Source organism: Ursus maritimus, unplaced genomic scaffold (genome assembly GCF_017311325.1).
Source record: "Ursus maritimus isolate PB19 unplaced genomic scaffold, ASM1731132v1 scaffold_9, whole genome shotgun sequence".
Classification (NCBI taxonomy): Eukaryota; Metazoa; Chordata; class Mammalia; order Carnivora; family Ursidae; genus Ursus; species Ursus maritimus.
Window position 1 is genome coordinate 33,825,633 of NW_024427107.1, and position 19,704 is coordinate 33,845,336.

General features: G+C 35.4%; 1 protein-coding gene across 1 annotated transcript in view; it reads right to left on the reverse strand.

The window, feature by feature from the left end:
* Positions 1 to 19,704, reverse strand: part of CNGB3 (cyclic nucleotide gated channel subunit beta 3) — a 131,784-nt gene that overhangs the window by 81,180 nt on the left and 30,900 nt on the right. Inside the window, exon 4 of the mRNA XM_008689117.1 lies at positions 915 to 1,069. Coding sequence (XP_008687339.1) covers positions 915 to 1,069 — 155 coding nt within the window. The remainder of the gene's footprint in view (positions 1 to 914; positions 1,070 to 19,704) is intronic.

Consider the following 19,704-nt stretch of genomic DNA (forward strand, 5'->3'; position numbering starts at 1 on the left):
TGGGATCATGACCTGAGCCGAAGGCAGACAATATTAATTTACTGAGGTACCAGGTGCCCCTATCAGGGGTATTCTTAATTAATATTTACAATAAAATTTGCTATAGCAAATATTGCTGTTGCTTTGCTCATATACCATGGGCCTAAAGGTCCTGTGCAGCAGGCTCCCTGTGTCTGTCTCCCTCAGGGTTTTTTCTCAGATGGTTTGCTTAAAGTGCTGGAGAGTTAGCAACATGTCCCAACAGTAACCCCTAACTAATGGAAAACAGGAGTTGGTGGATTGATACCCCAGCCACTTTCTCTAAAATATGTAAAGAACTTACACAACTCAACACCAAAAAACCCCAAACAATCCAATTAAAAAATGGGCAGAAGACTTGAATAGACAATTTTTCCAAAGAAGACATACAGATGGTCAACAGACACATGAAAAGATGCTTCACATCACTCAGCATCAGGGAAATGCAAATCAAAACCACAATGAGATATCACCTCATGCCAGTCAAAATGGCTAGCACCAAAAAGACAAGAAATAGCAAGTGTTGGCAAGGATGTGGAGAAAAGGGAATCCTCGTACACTGCTGGTGGGAATGTTAATTGATGCAACCACTGTCGGAAACTGTGGGAAAGTTTCTCAGGGGAATTCGTAAGTGTGATCCACACAGTGTTTTAGCTGGATCAAGTCTGAGGGCCCACAGAAGAAGTCCTCTCATTAATACATCTTTATTGTTTTAGCTCCTGTCTCCATCTCTCTTGTCTGCGCTCACCTTCCTGTATCACCCTCAGTGTAAACTATTTGCACCTAAATCATTGTCTCAGGGTCTGCTCTTGGGGGAACCCAAACTAAGACATTTGCAAAATGCATGCCCCCTCATAACTTCTTTCTTTCCAGTACTTTGAGGTAACAATGCTTACCAGTTTGGGGGCTGGTTTCAGGTGAGGATATATCTCCTTCTGCCAACTTTTTCTTGTAGAGCATTGTTCTTTGACGCATCCTTTTCACCAAGTTGTGTAGCTGGGCATCAGCATACTCATTTATAACAGAGGCTCCAAGTGGTTTGCTTTTTGGACTAAATGAGGAAAAAAGTAGTGATAGAGATGGGTCCATGAAGAGGTAAATACAGGGAAGAGATTAAGTTTTTTCACCCTTCTTATAGACCCTGCACTATTAACTGCTCTTTTTTGCAACTGAATAGAACAATTCAAAAATTAAGTTTGATGGAAATAGTACTGATGGAATACAGATCTGTCAATGAAATATTAGAATCCACAAATAACAATTGTCCATTCTTGACCATATTAGATCTTGATGACTAGGATTCTGCATTAAATTATATCATTAGAAGAAAAAAAAGAAACTTTATTCTGGCATAGTAGGCAGAGTTCTAAGGTGGCCCGTTAGTGTACTTGTCTTGCATAATCCTGGAGACAATAAATATGGTGGATTTTACTCTCATAATTAGTTTGTGTTATATGGCTCAGTAGACTTTAAGGTAAGAAGTCTAGACAAATGGGCCTGATGTAATCAGATAAGCCCTTTAAAAGCAGAGAGTTTCTCCAGCTGGTGACAGAGCAGAAAGTCAGAAGTTTGCTACGGAGGAGACATTTGAAAATAGAGTTCTGGCGACAAAACCTTGGTGATCATCAGTGTATTTGGGATGTTTGAAGAGATGAATGTAGATGACATCACCATGGACTGAAGTTCTCAAGGTCAGAAACTTTGTTTTCTTTATACTCCACAAGACCTAGGACAAGGTAGGCTTTAATAAATGCTTATTGAATAAATAAACTCACTACTTTCAACCTTTTCTTCGACCTTATGTGATGTGCCTCAGTGCACTAAAAAAATCTATAAAAAGTGAAGTTGAGAGCTGGTGGATCATTAACTGAAAAGTCAAATATTCACACTGTCAAAATGTCTAATTCAAGCCTTAAGACCTAAGGAACATGTTTTTTTCTTTTCCTGAATCATCGATAAGCCCTAATTGACCATATAATTGACATTTAATCACACTAGTTTTTACTGTGCAAACTTACCTCATGATTAAAATGCTGAAAATTATATTAGAAAGCATGCCTAGATTTCAAATGCATAGCTATATTTCAACAACTATATATTTTTCTTTTTGTATTAGCTGAGCATTAATATGTCATTTTTTCATCTTTTTTTCCCCAGCTTCTCATATTGAGTAATCCTTGTCCATCTTCTTCCTCACCTACATATATGCAGAAGCTATGAATGTATTTTTTCTTGAGGTAATTTTGTGACTGAACGAAAAAAGGCAAATAGAGAAGAAACATGTATTTTCACGAGATAAAAAAACCAAATGAGGGTAGAAGAGAGAAGCAATGGATATGCCTCATGTAACTATGCTTCATTTGAATGATATTTGATATTTCTTGTTCAAATTACTAACTGTAATTTTAAAAGAACTATTCCTCATAATTCCTTGATGAACCATATTTTACATAAATATGTATACATCTTATAGATTTTAGTAAAGAAAACTAGAAGGACAGTCTTATTGAAATTCTATTATTGCGATGAGTGAGGCTTTTAAAATTTGTTTATGTATCTATGGAAGAACTAAAAATTAGTTGTTAGAATGACATTTATTCCTGTTTCAATTTTTTTGAGAAGAGTATAGAGAACACTAATTTAAAAAAAGAGCTGATGAAAGAAATGATATTATCACAGTAGTCCTCATTTCTTGAAATTCAATCAGAGATATAAACAAAAAAAATTACATATTTGACAATTCTTCTTGTGTTTGGGGTTGCAGGAGCTTTTACACTCCAGGGCAAATGCATCATAGTAATATTGGGATGGGTTAGAAGTAGGCCTTCCTTTTGCAAAACAGGAAAAAAGCCATTGTGAAAGGGGAGATAGGAAAGAGAAAGTTGTGGTCTGTGGGTGTACTTGGGATATCAATTTTAAGAAGGAGTACCTAAGTAAGATGTGGATCTTGAAATGATTCTTTTATTTTTTATTTTATTTTTTATTTTTTAAAAAGATTTTTTATTTATTTACTCGACAGAGACAGAGACAGCCAGCGAGAGAGGGAACACAAGCAGGGGGAGTGGGAGAGGAAGAAGCAGGCTCATAGCGGAGGAGCCTGATGTGGGGCTCGATCCCAGAACGCTGGGATCACGCCCTGAGCCGAAGGCAGACGCTTAACCGCTGTGCCACCCAGGCGCCCCTGAAATGATTCTTTTAAAACTATCTGTGTTTATTAAGACCTAGGAAAGTTTTCACATGCACTCAGTGATACACGTTCTCTAGCTTAAACTTGTTGCTTTAATATAACACAAAGGGATGACTTCTTTTGACGAAGTAAAATGAATGGTTGCAGTCAGGGATGAGTTCACAGTGAAAGATGAATGGCACTTTGATTGATAATGTAAAGGCAAAATATTAAGGCAAAGGATACAGCTGGAGAAAAAGTGTATCAGTTGCTGCTCTGTGGAATACTATTTAAAGGCTCAAACATTTTAACATAAAATCCCAAATCACCTATGATTTGGTTTGAAAGGTCAGTTGAGACCAATGGGGAAGCAGAGCAAGATTCTAATCAGAAGGGCGACATTATTACCTATACTTTAAAAAAAATAATGGAAAAAAGAAAGATGACAATTAGTTGTGGTGTAGAGGAAGTCTGAGTTGAAGAAAGGAGAGAGCTGAATTAAAATATATGGGTTAATACAACAATGGAAATTTCAGGTTTGGTCAGTGGACTACATTGAATAGCATTCTGCCAAAATTCATTTCCAATTGGAGCCTCAGATTGTGATCTTACTTGAAAATAAGGTCTTTACAAACGTAACTAAGTTAAGATGAAGTCATACTGAAGTTGGGTGGGCCCTTAATCTAATGACTGGTATTTTTTTTTTTTTAAGATTTCATTTATTTATTTGATAGAGAGTTACTGAGAGAGAGAGCATGTGCTTGCACGCAAGCTGGGGGCGGGAAGGGCAGTGGAAGAGGGAGAAGCAGACTCTGCTGAGCAGGGAGTCCGATGCAGGGCTTGATCCTAGGACCCTGGGATCATGACCTGAGCTGAAGGCAGACACTTAACTGACTGTGCCACCCAGGCACCTCGATGGCTGATATCTTTACAGGAAGGCCAAGCGAAGGCAGGGAGGTGACACACAGGAAGAACACCATGTGACAATGGAGGCAGAGATTGGGGTGATGCATCCACAAATCCAGAAACACCAAGGTTTGCTGGCAGCCAGTAGAAGCTAGGACAAGGGTGTGGAACAGATTCTCCATCAGGTTTTCAGAAGGACCAAATTCGCAGGCACCTGGATTTTGGGCTTCTAGCCTATAGAACTGTGAGGGGATAAATTTCTGTTGTTTTAAATGCTTACACTCAGTTTATGGTAATTCGTTGTGGCAGCCCTGAGAAGTTAGCAAAGTGGGTGACTGTGATGTTGCATGGCCAACTCAGATGGAGGCCTAAATTGTAAGGTAACTATAAATACATTCAATTCAGTATCTGTCTGTGAATGAAGAATCAAATTCTTTTAAAATGCATTCTGTACAGCAGGCAGTTGAGAATTTGGGTTTGGAATTCAGCAGTGAGGACTGAGCTTGATGGGGATGTTGAATGAGTGATCACCTTTCTAGAGGCAATGGTAGAAATTATACAGTGGATCAGATTACTGGTAAGAGCCTGCATAGAACAAGAAAAGATTGGGAGGTCAAACCTTGTAATTTGCTGACATTTAAGGAGTAGCATAAGATAAGGAACTGGGAAGTAGCAATTAGAGAAGTAGATCTGAGAAAGAAAAATGTCACAAAAATCAGGGAAGCTAAGAGTTTGGAAAGGGAGGTCAGTGGTGTCTCATGCTGCACACAAACTGCAAATTTTGTCATTTTTGTCTTCACAAGTATTTTGTAAAAGTGCACAGGCTCTGCCTTTGTTCACGAAGTGGTATTTTAGATTTCCATTCATTATTTCCTAAGCTCAGTTAGAAGTGATATTTATTCTCTCTAGTAAAATCTTGAATAAACTTTGGGTTTTGCAAACTTAACCAGATTCTTCTTAATGCTTAATTAAGAATTAAATTCATTTTTCAATGACTTAACTCTTTAAAAATTCCAGTTGATCAATGTCCTTTAAAACCATTACACATGTCTTGTTGAAGATAGGGACTGGACAAAGAATATTATATTCCAATTCGGGAAGATATGGGGGGAGAGAGGAGCAGGTCTTTTTTCTTTTGTTATGTTTTCTCAGTAATTAATGATAAATTCAGACAGTTGTTCTCAAAAGTTACATTTGAAGAAAATAAACCTGCTTTGAATAACTGGACATTTTTATAGGAGTAAATTTCAGAATGAAAATACTTGAAATTAGTATAAAATTCTGATGATTACCAATGTATCTTGTGGTTGACCATAAAACCTACAAATTTTAAGCAAATTTGGGCTAGTATAGTTATAACTCAACCAAGTCTTACTTGGCTCCCTTCTCATATTCACCTCTAAATGCTGTGAAAATTTTGAGTTGTTTATCACATTTCACTTGTGCATATGGTATTGTTTGTACACATTAGTTTCTACATATGGAAATGTACATATGGATGTTATGATGCACAATTTCCTAACTTAAATTCTTGATCTGTCTAGAATACGCTACAATGCATCTGTGACTCCAAAGTTTATTTCTAAATCCCTGCCAGCCATTCACTCTCTAGATCTTTTCTTCTGTTAATCTCTAAGTGCTGGAAGTTGTATCCAAGAAATTTATTTTTATTGTTAGTGAATCACATTGTAATGGCCCATTAGTATAGTATAGTTTAACTTTGTTAAAAGTTAAACAATATTTTAAGACTAAAGTAAAATAAATTATAAAAAATATTATCACATAGGTTATACATTTATGTCCATAAGACCCATATGTACACATATATGCATACACATCAACATACACAAACACCAACATGCCTAATAGCAATCCTTTCCAAATCTTAACCTATTAGGAAAGAGAATGAATATACATATCAATATAAACATAAAATAATCATAATGCTAATATATTTCATGTTAATAAACATGTTAAATTTTCTGGTGATTTCAGGTATTTTTTGAGAATAAAGTAAGCAACAACTATGTTTTTATCATTTTTTCCATATAATAGCAGCCTGAAAGTGTCAAACGATGTGCTCACAAAATGTTCCTGAAACATGGTGTCTCGGGAAAGTTTTAAGGTGCAAAATTTTGAATGCCTCATTCACTTATTTAATGATATTTATTATGCACTTACTTTGCTTCAGGAAAGATAACATGTCCTATACTGACTTCAAAGACTCTTTAAAAAAATTTTTTTAAGTAATCTCTACACCCAATGTAGGGCTGAAACTCATGACCCTGAGATCAAGAGTCACATGCTCTACCAACTGAGCCAACCAGGCTCCCTGACTTTAAAGATTCTTTAGTTAAAGTCCTCTCTTTCATTTTACATATGCCCTTAGATTTATTCTTACTTAGCTTCTTCTGAGTAATTGCTGGGGTTTTTTAATTTACAAACTGATTGATTAGAATGTACCATGGACTGAATTGTGTCGTCCCCCCCCCACCCCGCAAATTCATACATTGATGCCGTATCCTCCAATGTGACCGTATTTGGAGATAGGGCCTTTAGAAACGTAATTAAAGTTAAATGGGGTCATAAAGGTTAGGACTTAATCCAACAGGACTGGTGTCCTTAGAAGAAGAGGGCTTTCTTTCTGTGCATGCATAGAAGAAAGGCATGTGAAGACAGTGAGAAGGCAGCCATCTGTAAGCCAGGAAGAGAGGTCTTACCAGAAACCGTGACAAGCACTTTGATCTCGATTTCCAGCCTCCAGAATTGTGAGAAAATAAAGTTTTTTTTTAAAATCACCCAGTCTGTGGTATTTTGTTATGGCAGCCTGAATAGACTATTCCAGAACGCATATGTGTCTAGAAAAAAAGTGGTAACACTATTTTAAGAAGCAGATGAAAAATTAAATCAAGATAATAGGCTGAATGCCATAAATGTCTAGAAATGACAAAAGAAAAGATTTAAAACATCTACAATACTGGAAAACAAAAAGGAAAGTGCTAGCTAGAAAACAAGAAATTTGAGAAGTTTCTTAAAGACAGAAAGCACATGGGTTCAGATGTTAACTCGTTTAATTCTTACAAATTACGATGTGCACTGCATTGCTGTTGTTACTGTTAATGAAGTAAAACACTGACCAAAACACTAGCAGAAGCCACTCCTCCAGGGTGTGGCAGTGAGATGGGATTTGGGCTGGAAAAGCAGAGCTGTAACCCAGGTGAATGGCAAGAATAAGAACTGGGGGACTCTATGTCGAGACAATGAGTTAGTGGTACACTTCTTGGCAATGTGTTCTTTCCCACAATGACTGTAGAAAGAATATTGTAAATGGAACAGAATCTACAGCAATGGCTTACCACATGGTGGAGTGAGGTGAGGAGGTAGAATAAGAGGAGGTTGAGTAGGAATGATTTTCCCCAGGTGCAGGGTGTAAAGGGGGGGTATTGGCTATAGTCAATTTAATAAAAGCTATAAATGACTGAAAGTTGGTCTCTTTTTAATTATCACTTTAGTAATCTGATAATCCTGAACAATGTTGATAATAAAATACTTCCACCTCCGAGGTAGACCACTCCTATTGTTCCCTTCTTGTACACTACTGGTCTACTTAAGTTATGGGGAATTTCAAGTACAAAGATGATCACATAGGCCAAGAATTACCAAACAATTGTGCAAAATCAACTTTATCAGAAGCACTAAAGTAAACAAACAAAAACTAATATCTGAGGAAATGAATAAAACAGACAATAATTAAAAATAGAGATAAAGAGGGGTGCCTGGGTGGTTCAGTCAGTTAAGCATCTGCCTTTGGCTCACGTCATGATCTCTGGGTTCCATATGGACTCCCTGCTCAGTGGGGAGCCTGCTTCTCTCTCTTCCTCTGCCCCTACCCCCTGCTCGTGTGCACGCTCTCTCTCAAATAAAGAAATAAAATCTTTTAAAAACTAGAGATAAGAGAGGATATGTATTTTAATAGATATTTATTCGGAATAGGTTATTTGGGAAGATAATCAATTAGAAACTTGGAGATAAAGAGTTTGATCATCCAAAAAAAAAAAAAAAACAACCAAAAATAAAAGCAATAAAAAGAAAGTTATTAGAGAGAAAAATATTTTCACAACTGAAGAAATATGCAAGTCTTCAGATTAAAAAAGGTCACCAAATGCAAGTGAAATAAGAGAAAACACAAACAGCACACCATTATAAATCTCAGAATGCTAAAATTAAATAGAGAAGTGTTGAGATCTTCTAGAGGTGGAAAAAATATCCCTATAAATAAAGAAGCATTAGATCAGCATCAGATTTCTCATTGGCACTACTGGATACTAGAAGCTAATAAAGCAGCATCTCAAGATTTCTAAGGGAAAATGCATTTTCCTTGAACTCCATGCTGCCAAACCCTATACAAAATCAGCTTTTCGCTTTACTCCAAGTACTGCTCTGTCTAGCTTAGCAAGCAAGAAATTCAATTTTTGTGTCAGGTATTGCATGGTGGCCTCTTCCTTTGACATTAGGAATATAATTTAAAAGGTAAAAGGTTTAAAAAGAGGAAGAAGATGAAGGAGTTGGGATTTTAGCTAGTAGAGGATGTCGACCTCTGGCAAAATCTCTGTTGAGAAATTCAGTTTAGGCCTTGAGGCTAAAGTAGATTCTAAAATCTTTCCCTGAATCTAAGTTTGGGTGGTGAAGAGAAATACACTATTTCTTAGGTCAGACTGTGGGTCTGACCTACCCACCTTGAGTGGAAATCTTCCCTAAGAAGTAATCCATGCCCAGATGGGTTTATTGCATAGAAGAGGAAAAAAACCTGGGAAAGGATGAGGGCCTGGTTTCTTGCCTTTAAGGCACAGGAATCCCAATCACTACTAAAACATAGCAGATCAATGTCCTGGTTTCTGACTAGATTAGCAATTTCTCCTGCTATGAGAAAATTAGGAATGAGACAGTGCATAGCAAGAAGCAGATGTGACAAGGGGGATGTGGAACTATTTCAACTCCCTCAAACAAATGTCAGTTACCCTGAGGCAGATTTGTCATTGCCTTGGCAGCAGTATGTGTGGCCGTGGCCTGGAGACAGAAGCAGAATCTCATGATTCAGAGCAGAGATTGGTTTCTTTTAAAGTGATGCCAGTGGAGATGTATGTAGAAATCTCTTGGCAGGAAGGGGTTCCATTTGGATTAATTCAATGATTCAAATGTGAAGAGAGGTAATTTGTAGAAAGAGGGAAACCAAGACTGAATTGATAAAGCAAAATCACAGGAGAGACTCAGAGAAACCAGTTATAGTAAGGAAATCAGACTAGGAAAAGGAGGAGAAGTCAGAGGGCTAATCATCAGCACATAGTTAGGTCACAGTTCTGCACAATGGATAGAAGACTGCAAAATAGAAGTGTATACTCTGATGGCCTGTATATGATTGTGGTTAGCTCTTAGAACCCTAGGGCACCAGGCTCCCAGTCCCTGCCCCTCTAGAAATTAGGAGGTTCAGTGTCTGAAAGGGCAAAGTTCTTGGGTATATTCTACTTAAGAGTGAGTGAGTAGTAAATGTTTAGCAGGAATACATTTCCTTTACTGGAAAATATTTGCACAGCTTCTCTTCTCTGAAAGCAGAGAGAGACATTTATATTCCAGGTGGAGAATTAACAGTATCTAATAAAGAAATAATGGCCAATGAATATTCAGTTTGATGTTGACATAAAGGAGAGAACAGTGCATATATTTAAGGGATATTCTAAGTGCCAAATTCATGGCTTCTTCTTTTCCTTCTTAATGCTGGGAAGAGACATCAAATTGATCTGAAGCACTGAAGAGCCAAATTAAACATGTTCAAGAAGGTGACTAGGAATGTGGATAAAATTTAAATAATTTTGACTTTTAAACTACTAAATAAAAGAATGAACTGTCTATTAGAAATAGGTTAGTGAAAAGCAAGATGAAATTACACGTTGCAGATAACTGCTGAAACTCAGTGACTGAGAACAGTGCTAGTAGCTTGGCTCTACATTGGGACTTTCTTTAAGATGTAAGCAGACCATAATAGCTTTCCTTCTCTGTTAGTAATTATATTTTCATAAAGGAATTTATACTGACTGGGACACTGCCATAGTTTTGATTGCTGTCAGTTATGTACTGCTGGGGACAGACCTGTAGGACATTCACACCATCATTAAAAACACACCAACTGATTTTTGACAAAAGCGCAAAAGCACTTCAAAGGAGGAAGGATAGCCCTTTTGACAAATGGTGCCAGAGCAACTGGACATCTAAGGCAAAAAAGTGAACTTCAACCTAAATCTCAGACTTTATACAAAAATTAACTCAAAATGGATCAAAAGGTTAAGTATAAAACATAAAATTATAAAACTTTTTAGAAAAAGTAGAAGAAACTCTTCTGGATCTGGGGCTAGGCAAAGAGTTCTTAAATTTGATACCAAGAGCATAATCTATAAAATGAAAAACCGAAAAATTACACCTAATCAAAATTAAAAACTTTTGCTCTATGAAAAGATCTTATTAGAAGGATGAAAAGATAAGCAACACCATGGGAGAAAATATTTTCAAACAACATACCCAACAAAAATCTAGTATCTAGAATATATAAATAACACTAAAACTTGACAGCAAAAAATAAAAATAATTTGGGGCACCTGGGTGACTCAGTTGGTTGAGCATCCCACTCAGGTTTTGGCTCAGGTCATGATCTCAGGCTCTTGAGATTGAGCCCCACATTGGGCTTCAAACTCAGCAGGGAGTCTGCTTGAAGATTCTCTACCTCTGCCCCTCCCCCAACTTGCATGCAAGTGTATGTGTGCATGCTCTCTCTCTCTCTGTAAAATAAATATATTTTAAATATAAAAAAATTTGATTATAAAGTGAGCAAAAGACATGAACAGTCATTTCATAGAAGAGGATATGCAAATGGCAAATAGGCACATGAAAAGAAGTGTAGTGTCATTGGCCATTAGGAAATGCTAATTAAAACCACAACGAGATATCAGCACACACCAATCAGAATGGCTAAAATAAAAAATGGTGACCTCACCAAATGCTGACAATGATATGGAGAAATGGATCACTCATACTTTGCTGGTTAGGATATAAAATAGTACAGTCACTCTGGAAAACAGTTTGGCAGTTTCTTATAAAACTAAATATATAATTATATGATCCAATTATCATTTGATAGGTTGGACATTTATCCCAGAGAACTAAAAACTTGTGCTCATACAAAAACCTTTTCACAGATGTTCATAGCAACTTTATTTGTAATAACTCAATACTGGAAACAACTCAGATGTCCTTCAATGACTGAATGGCTGAACTATGGTTCAGCCATATAATAGAATACTACTCAGAAAAAGAAAAAGGAATGAATTACTGATGCACAAAATAACTTGAATGATTCTCTAGGAAAGTATACTGATTAAAAGCCAATATCTAAAGGTTAAATACCATTTATGATTCCATTTATATAACATCCTTGAAATGACAAAATTATAGAGATAGAGAACACATTAGTGATTGTCAGGAGGAAGGGAGGGGACAAGGTTGGGATAGGGAATGAGATCCATGTGGTTATAAAAGGGCAAATCCTTTCCAGGAGAAATCCTTGATGGAACTGTTTTGTATCTTGACAGTGGTGATATGAATCTACACACACAATAATATTACATAAAACACACACGAATCCACAAAAGAATACAAGGAAAACTGGAGAAATCGAATAAGATCAGTGGATTATCTCTGTTAATATCTTGGTTTTAACATTGTATTACAGTCTTGTAAGATATTACCATTGGTTAAAGGGTATGTGGGAGCTTTCTATATAATTTCTTACAACTGTGTATAAATCTATGATTACCCCAAATTAAAAAAAAACCCTCATCATCACCTGAAAAACACCATCTACCTGCTTAGTTAAGTTCAGCATATTTCAGTAGAAACATGGAGTTCTATAACCTTGTTACTCAGAAGACTGGTCTGCAGACCTGTGGAATCAGCATCTCCTGAGCTTGTCAGAAATGCAGAACATCAAGCCCTGCCCCAGAACTTTTAAAACAGAATCTCCGTTTTGACAAGCTCTTCAGATCAGGTATGCACATTAAAGTATGAGAAACATTGTTCCATTAATAGTAGTCTTGCAAGCTTAAATCTGTAAAATGTTGGTAGAAACTGCACTTTTTCCTTGGCTTAGGTATGCTTTTTCTCTTCTTGAGGGAAGGGCAGAAAGTCTTCACTTTCCTTGAATGCTAGCTGTGTTAATATATGATTCTTACAAAACTCAGTGAGATGGGCTTTATTATATCTCTTTTCAGATGAACTGAGGCCCAGCCTGTCTGATTGAGAAGCCATGCATGAAAATAGGTGATAGAAGGTTATAAACAAATTATGACAAAGCTATAGAAGAGAAAACTGGAAATAATTAGAACCCAGTGTTTGTTGATTTTTAATAGGTGAGTATTTTGATTTTAAAAAGCCAAACTAGTCTGACAGTGAACATCTTATCTTAAAAAGTAGAGAACATTTAAGGTATTTGGAACACAAATGAGTGTGAATCTATTCATTCAGGTCCTACTTTAGCAATACATGCTGGAAGGTGAATTTGTTAAAATTGAATGACAGTGACTTAAACTTAGTTTGCTTACATGCAAGGTAAAGCTAATAATTTTCACAGGATACAATTATGATAAAAGATGGAAAAACACTTGAATCTTCAAGAGGAAAATCAAGAACACCATATGGTACTATAACATAAATTTCCAAGCCTTTTGAGAGAGGCAGGCCACTCTCCTGATGAACATTATCATTAAATTTTACGGTCAAAATTACTTACCATGTCTTGTGCAAATAATTTGTATAGTCTGTCACATACTGTATTACACTGAATATTCAATTCAAATAACCTAGTTTCTGAAGGGCATAATAGCACATAATGGTAAAACTTACTCATAAATCATGTGGGCACGGTTGAGGGAGCTCACTATTTGATCTATTTGTAGTCAGTACAGATTCTGAATGTGTATCACAGATTTTTATGTAAATCAGGGACATCAATAGTCATATAAATTTGCACTTGCATCTTGATTTCTGTTAGTGAACGTGACAGAATCATCCTTTTGACTACAAGCAAACTGCAAAAAGTAAAGTAAAAGACCGTATAGCTTAAAAATATTGCAGACACTCTATGGCTTTGTTCTTTTTAATTTAATATTTGAGAAGAGGTGATTGTTAGAAGAATTATGTATGTACTCTTTTGGAAACACAAATTTATGTTTGGCTTTCTAGCAATAACCTGGACTCAGGGTGTCCTGCAATTAATAAGTGGCTGGAATTATTATGGTTCCTGCCATGCTACCTGGAATACTAGGTTCTTAAATTTGTTACTCAGGTGATATTTGTCATAAAGCCTTTAAGTTAAGCATGGTGACACTGGAAGCAAAAGAATACACCACCATCGCTGGAGATGGGCATATTTCTGTTATACTCATGAATAGTAGATATTCTTATTTACTTGTGTGGAGGGGAAATTCAAGTTTTGTGAGGCTGGAAACTTTTGTAATTTATAGGTCTCTTTTAAAGAAAAATAATAAAAAATTATGAATTCAATTTCAACACAGTCTTCAGTGGCGGATTCTGAAACATAAGGTTTATTAGCCTCATAGTAAATTCACCTCTGTAGGTGTTACAAATGTGTTCAAAACAGCCCACTATTTTAAAAGCCACTCACCAGAGGTATCGCTTAATACACAGTAGGATGTATATAGTAAAAAAAAAGTGGAAAATAGATGTTGGCAAGGTTGTGGAGAAATAAGAACCCTTATACCTTGTACATTATTGGGAATATAAGGTGGTTCAGGGGCTGTGGAAAACACTTTGGCAGGGCCTCCTAAAGTTAGCCACAGAATTATTTTATAGTCTTACAATTCCACCTTTAGGTATATACCCAAAATAATGGAAAACAGGTATTTAAACAAGTACGTGTACAAGTATATATAATAATCCTATTTACAATAGCCTGAAGATGGAAATAGCCAAACTGTCCATCAGTAGATGAATGGATAAACAAATATAGTATATACATACAATAGAATATCATTCAGCCATAAAAAAGAATGAAGTACTGATACATGCCACAACAGGGGTGAACCTTGAAAACATTATGCAGAGTAGAAGAAACCAGTCACAAAAAATCACATATTGCATGACTCCATTTAGATGAAATATTAAGAATAGATGAGACAGAACATGGATCGGCGGCTGTCAGAAGCTTATGGGAGAAGTGAATGGGGAGAAACTGTTTAGTGGGTAAACGATTTTACTTTAAAGTGATAGAAATGTTTTGAAACTAGAGAGAGGAGTTGAATAACATTGTGAAGGTACTAAATGCTACTAAATTGTTCTCTTTAAAATGGTTAATTTTATGTTATGTGAATGAATTTCACATCAATTATTTTAAAAAATAATCCACCATTGATTCATTTACTCAACTAGTAACTAATTATTACTGATTTTGTAACATTATTGTATTATATTAAATTATAGTGTGCTAAATGCCAAGGAGAAGTGATCAAATGTTTATGGGGTACCTGTTACGAGAGAGGTATTTGGATATACTAAGAAGGTAAGCCACATTACTTCTTCTTAATAATTTATTATCAAAATTAAAAAACCCTATGAATGTTAACACATTTACAGAATTGTGTGATATTCACAATGAGTGATAAGGAAGGAACTGTCAGGCAGGGCTTCACAAAGCAAATAGGTTTGAGATTGTGATGGGTCTGTGGGTTTAAATAATGGAGGAAAGTATGGGGGTAAGAGAGGGAGAAGGAACACGGGGGATAGGAACGAGTTTGGGTCTCATGGGAGTTAAAGAGAGGACCAGAGGAGGAATGTTCTGGTTGGTATTTAGATGTAAAGTTGGTTATTATAATGAGGTCAAATAGAATTGGTGGACCAGCAGAAGGCAGGTGGGAGGGCATATTAGTGGAAGAAACAGTGTGAGTAAAGGTATAGAGATGGGAACTATCAGGTCATGTATTGAATATGCTCCTGTAGGGGTTCTTAACTCAGGGTTCATGGACTACTTAACAGTTCTATTGGTTTCAGAAATTCCACGAACCCCTGAAATTGCATGTAATTTTTAAGATGTGCATATATATTTTTCTGGAGAAAATGTTTGTGTATGTTTAGTAGATTTTCAAAGGGTAACACCTCAACTGTTAAGATATAGTAAAGTTCACATATTGCTGGGAAAAAGAGCTAGCAAATATTATTCTTTTCACATCTTAGGAACTCTTGCTCTTCATAGAGCCAGATGCTTAACCTTGGGTATGGAATATGAGAAGCATCTTATTCATGAATCAAGTTTTAAGGTAATTCTTACCTTAAAAAATGCATTGTATCATAACCAAACAGATCAATTCCACTAGAATATGAGTGATTCATACCTGCGGCTGAAAACAAGGCAGTTTGTGGTGTTTCCGGAAAGGGAGCATCGTTTTGCTATCACAAACATACAAACAACTCTTCCCTCCCACTACTGTTAGAGTTATGAGTGAGAGAGAGTGGTGGAAATATATACATTCCTGATGGCTTTAGAAGCAGTGAGAAGCAAAACAAAGTAATTTGATGGAAGCTGCACCTTGACCATTTCTAATGGATTAAAGAGATATAATGGGTCTTTTAGGGGTCATGTAGTATAACATTCCACTCTAAGAAAGAAGTCTACCTCATGCAGGAAAGATGGTCATTTAACTTCTCTTTGAACTTTCTCAAGTACAGTAATTGTTGTCATTGCAAGCAGCCCATTTGATACATGAGTAGCTTTCATTACTAGGAAGACAAGTAAAAAGTGTACAGACTTTATTATTATTTTTCCAAGTCACTTTTTAGAGCAGTTTTAGGTTTAGAGACAAATTGAACAGGAAGTACAGAGAGCTGCTTCTATATATCTACGCCCACCCCAACCCACATTTTCCTCTATTAGTGTGCATTAGCATTAGTGTGGTACATTTGTTACAATTGATGAATGAAATGTGATTCATTATTAGTAAGTAAAGTCCATCGTTTACATTAGGATTTAATTTTTGTGTTATACAGTTCTGTAGGTTTTGAGAAATGCATATTAATATGAGTCCATCATTATAATATCATACAGAATAGAGTTATTGTCCTAAAATTCCATGTTCCACCTATTCATCTCTCCCTCCCTCCCCTGAATTCTTGGCAACCACTGACCTTTTTAAGGTCCCTATAGTTTGTCTTCTAGAATTTCATATAGTTAGAATTATATAGTTAGAATTATATAGAATTATAACGTTATATAGTAGCGTTTTCAGACTGGTTTCTTAGCAAAATGAATTAAAGTTTCCCTCTATGTCTTTTTGTGGCTTGATATCTTTCTATCACTGAATAATATTCCATTTTGTAGATATACACAGTTTATTTATCCATTCACTTATTGAAAGACATCTTAGTTGCTTCCAATTCTTTGCAATTATGAATAAAGCTACCATAAATCTCTGTATGCAGGGTTTTGTGTAGACATAAGTTTTCAATTCATTTGAGTAAATACTTAGGAGTGTTCTTGCTGTATTGTATGGTTAGACTATGTTTAGTTTTGTAAGAAACTCCTGTACAGTCTTCCACAGTGTGTACCATTTTGTGTTCCCACCAACAGTGATGGAGAGTTCCTATTGCTCTACACCCTTGGAAGCATTGGTGTTGCCATTCAATAGATGTATAGTGACATCTCTTTGTTTTAATTTGCAGTTCCCAATGACCGATGATGTCAAGTGTATCCTTATTTTCCATTTGTATATTTTCTTTGGTGAAGTGTCCGCTCAGATCTTTTACCCTTTTTTGTTTGTTTTGGATAATGAGGTTGTTGGCTTGTTGTTATTGAGTTTTAGGAATTCTTTATATATTTTGGATAAAAATTCTTTATCAGATGTGTGTTTGGAAATATTTTCTTCCAGTCTGTGGTTTGTCTTTTCATTCTCTTAACTGGGAAAATTTTATTGTGAACTAAAGTAAGGCAAATTTCATACACTGATCCTCAGTTTGTTTTCTGAAACTACACAGGACAAATCTAACCCATCTTCCATATAGTGGACAAATGTATCTGAAGACAATCATCATTTCCTTCCCATCAGGAGTCTCTATTTGCTAAGATACCATATTATTGAGGATGTTTTCATATGACATGATATTGACACCCCTTCATCATCATTGTGGGCACCTTTCTCAGGAAGCATTCTATTTTGTCAGAATTCCTTTTAAGAAGTGACACCAAGAAGCAAACAATACTACAGATATGTTTTAATTAACACAAATAAGAGTGGTACTATGCATTCTGCTACTATGTTATTGTGACTATTATTTTTGTTTTAAAATAGTTGACTCATATTGAGTCATTTTCCTCAACTGAGTCTCCCAGCAATTTCTATGTGGCTCTCTCTCAGTCTATAGTCAAGCGATTTAATACTTTAAATTTTCATTTGGAACTCTACATCTCTGATATATTTCAAAAATACTTGAATTGCATTTCATGGTTTCAAAAGAGTTTTACCGTTTTTTTTTTTTTGTTGTTGTTGTTATTGAAGAATAGTTGGCCTACAATGTTATAGTTTCAGGTGTACAACATAGTGATTTGACTATTCTGTACATTACTCAGTGCTAACCTCAGTAAGTGTAGTCACCATCTGTCAACATACAATGTTATTATAATATTATTGACTATAGTCCCTATGCTATACTTTTCTCATCCCATTTGATTCTTATAACCCCATGAATAAGGCTGCTCGAATGCAAGTATCCTCCTTTTCAGTGAGGACACTGAGGTTCTAGCAAATTGAGAGATTTGTCCAAGTCTAAAAGAACGATAAGTGGACAAATGAAGAATAGAATCAAGTTCTCTTACTGCCATCTGTTAGTGCCATTAACCTATTATTCCAATTTATTTTTCTTTTGACCCATAACAAATATATTGCCTTTCCTATCTTATTTTCTTTCATTTATAGGTTTGGGATTTCTGTCATCTATGGCTTTATCCTAGTCACACACACACACAAAAGTTGAGATTGTCAAATTCTTCTCTAAAATGAGGTTAACTGGACTTCTTTACTAGCAACCTCCATTTGCTACCTAGAGGTCACCATTTTATTTTCTAAGTGCTCAAAAATCATGTTTAACAATCCATTCTAGATTTCTGCCAGGGATTCATGTAAAACTGTGTGATCCAGTTTCCAAATTCTAAATCATACTCCTCTTTGAAAATTAATACATTTTCTCATATTAGAAATTGTAACAGAATTTAAAAATAATCTTCATTATCTTATATTGGTATAATTATTAATAATTTAATTATAAATTAATTGGCTCTTATTTTACAAATAAACAGCAGAATTAAGACTACTGAATGTCAAAATACTGTATGTGAGTACCATTTTTGATAGACCATTTATTAATACTTATTGATTCTTATTGAATATTATATATGATGCTTACTCAGGACAACTCAGGTTGTCCTCACCTCCACAACAATCAATAAAAGGAAGAACTACTGAAAGCTTTCAAGTCTTTCATTGTTTGAAAACTGCTGTGAGTTTGGATAGAATTTAATTTTCCATATTTTCAAATCTCATTTTGTTAAATCTCTTTTGCTAAATTTATAGGGTTGTTGGAGTTTTTCTGTTATGGGGTGTTTTCTTGTACAATTCTCATGACCTTCCCTTCCTCCCTCCTTTCCTTCCTTCCTTCCTTCCTTCCTTCCTTCCTTCCTTCCTTCCTTCCTTCCTTCTTCCTTTTCCCTTTCAATCCAAATGAAGCCAAATAAAATAGCAAGATATTCACAAAATTTTTTAACATGTTCAATTTCTTGCTTTTGTAATACAAAGACACTTAATTGCTATAAATTTTTATTTCATCTTCAAAAAAAGGAGGTCTAAGCATTTCAATAACTAATTACTACAGAATAAGAGCAATATTCTATGAGAAGCAATATATATATATTTTTACAGAATTATTTCACTTTAATATAATCATCTGAAATTCTTTGTGCTATTTTAAAAAATTTGTCAGTGATTAACTCAGCTCCGTCTAGGACATTTATATAACATCTTGGAAATTATTAAAGTATATTGTTTGCCATTTTCAAACACTTACATACTCAGCACCATTTAACGGACCATATGGAAATTTACCACTAGAGAATTTCCATGAATAAATATTTTCAGCTAGTTTCAACTTCAACAAGTAGTTGTAGTAAAAATTCTGGAAATTTTTCTTAGTGTAGGACATATCTTTAATGCTATTTTCTATTTACAAAAAACTCTCAGTTAAATTAACAAGATTAAATTGTTTAAATTCTAGTTCTTTTTCTCTCCCCACCTCCAAAGCCTTCAGGTTATGGTACAACTCAAAACCAGTAAAGCCTCAAAGTAGATGGATTGGTATACTAAAAGTGAAGGAGTGTTTCCAAATCTGGATTATTAGCTTCCAGATAATAGTCATTTTCAATGTAATTTAAAATATAAAAAAATATTTCAAATATTGAATCCTAGGCTCTACTAAAATCCCTGCCTCCTCAGCCTGGAAAGAATGCTTCATTT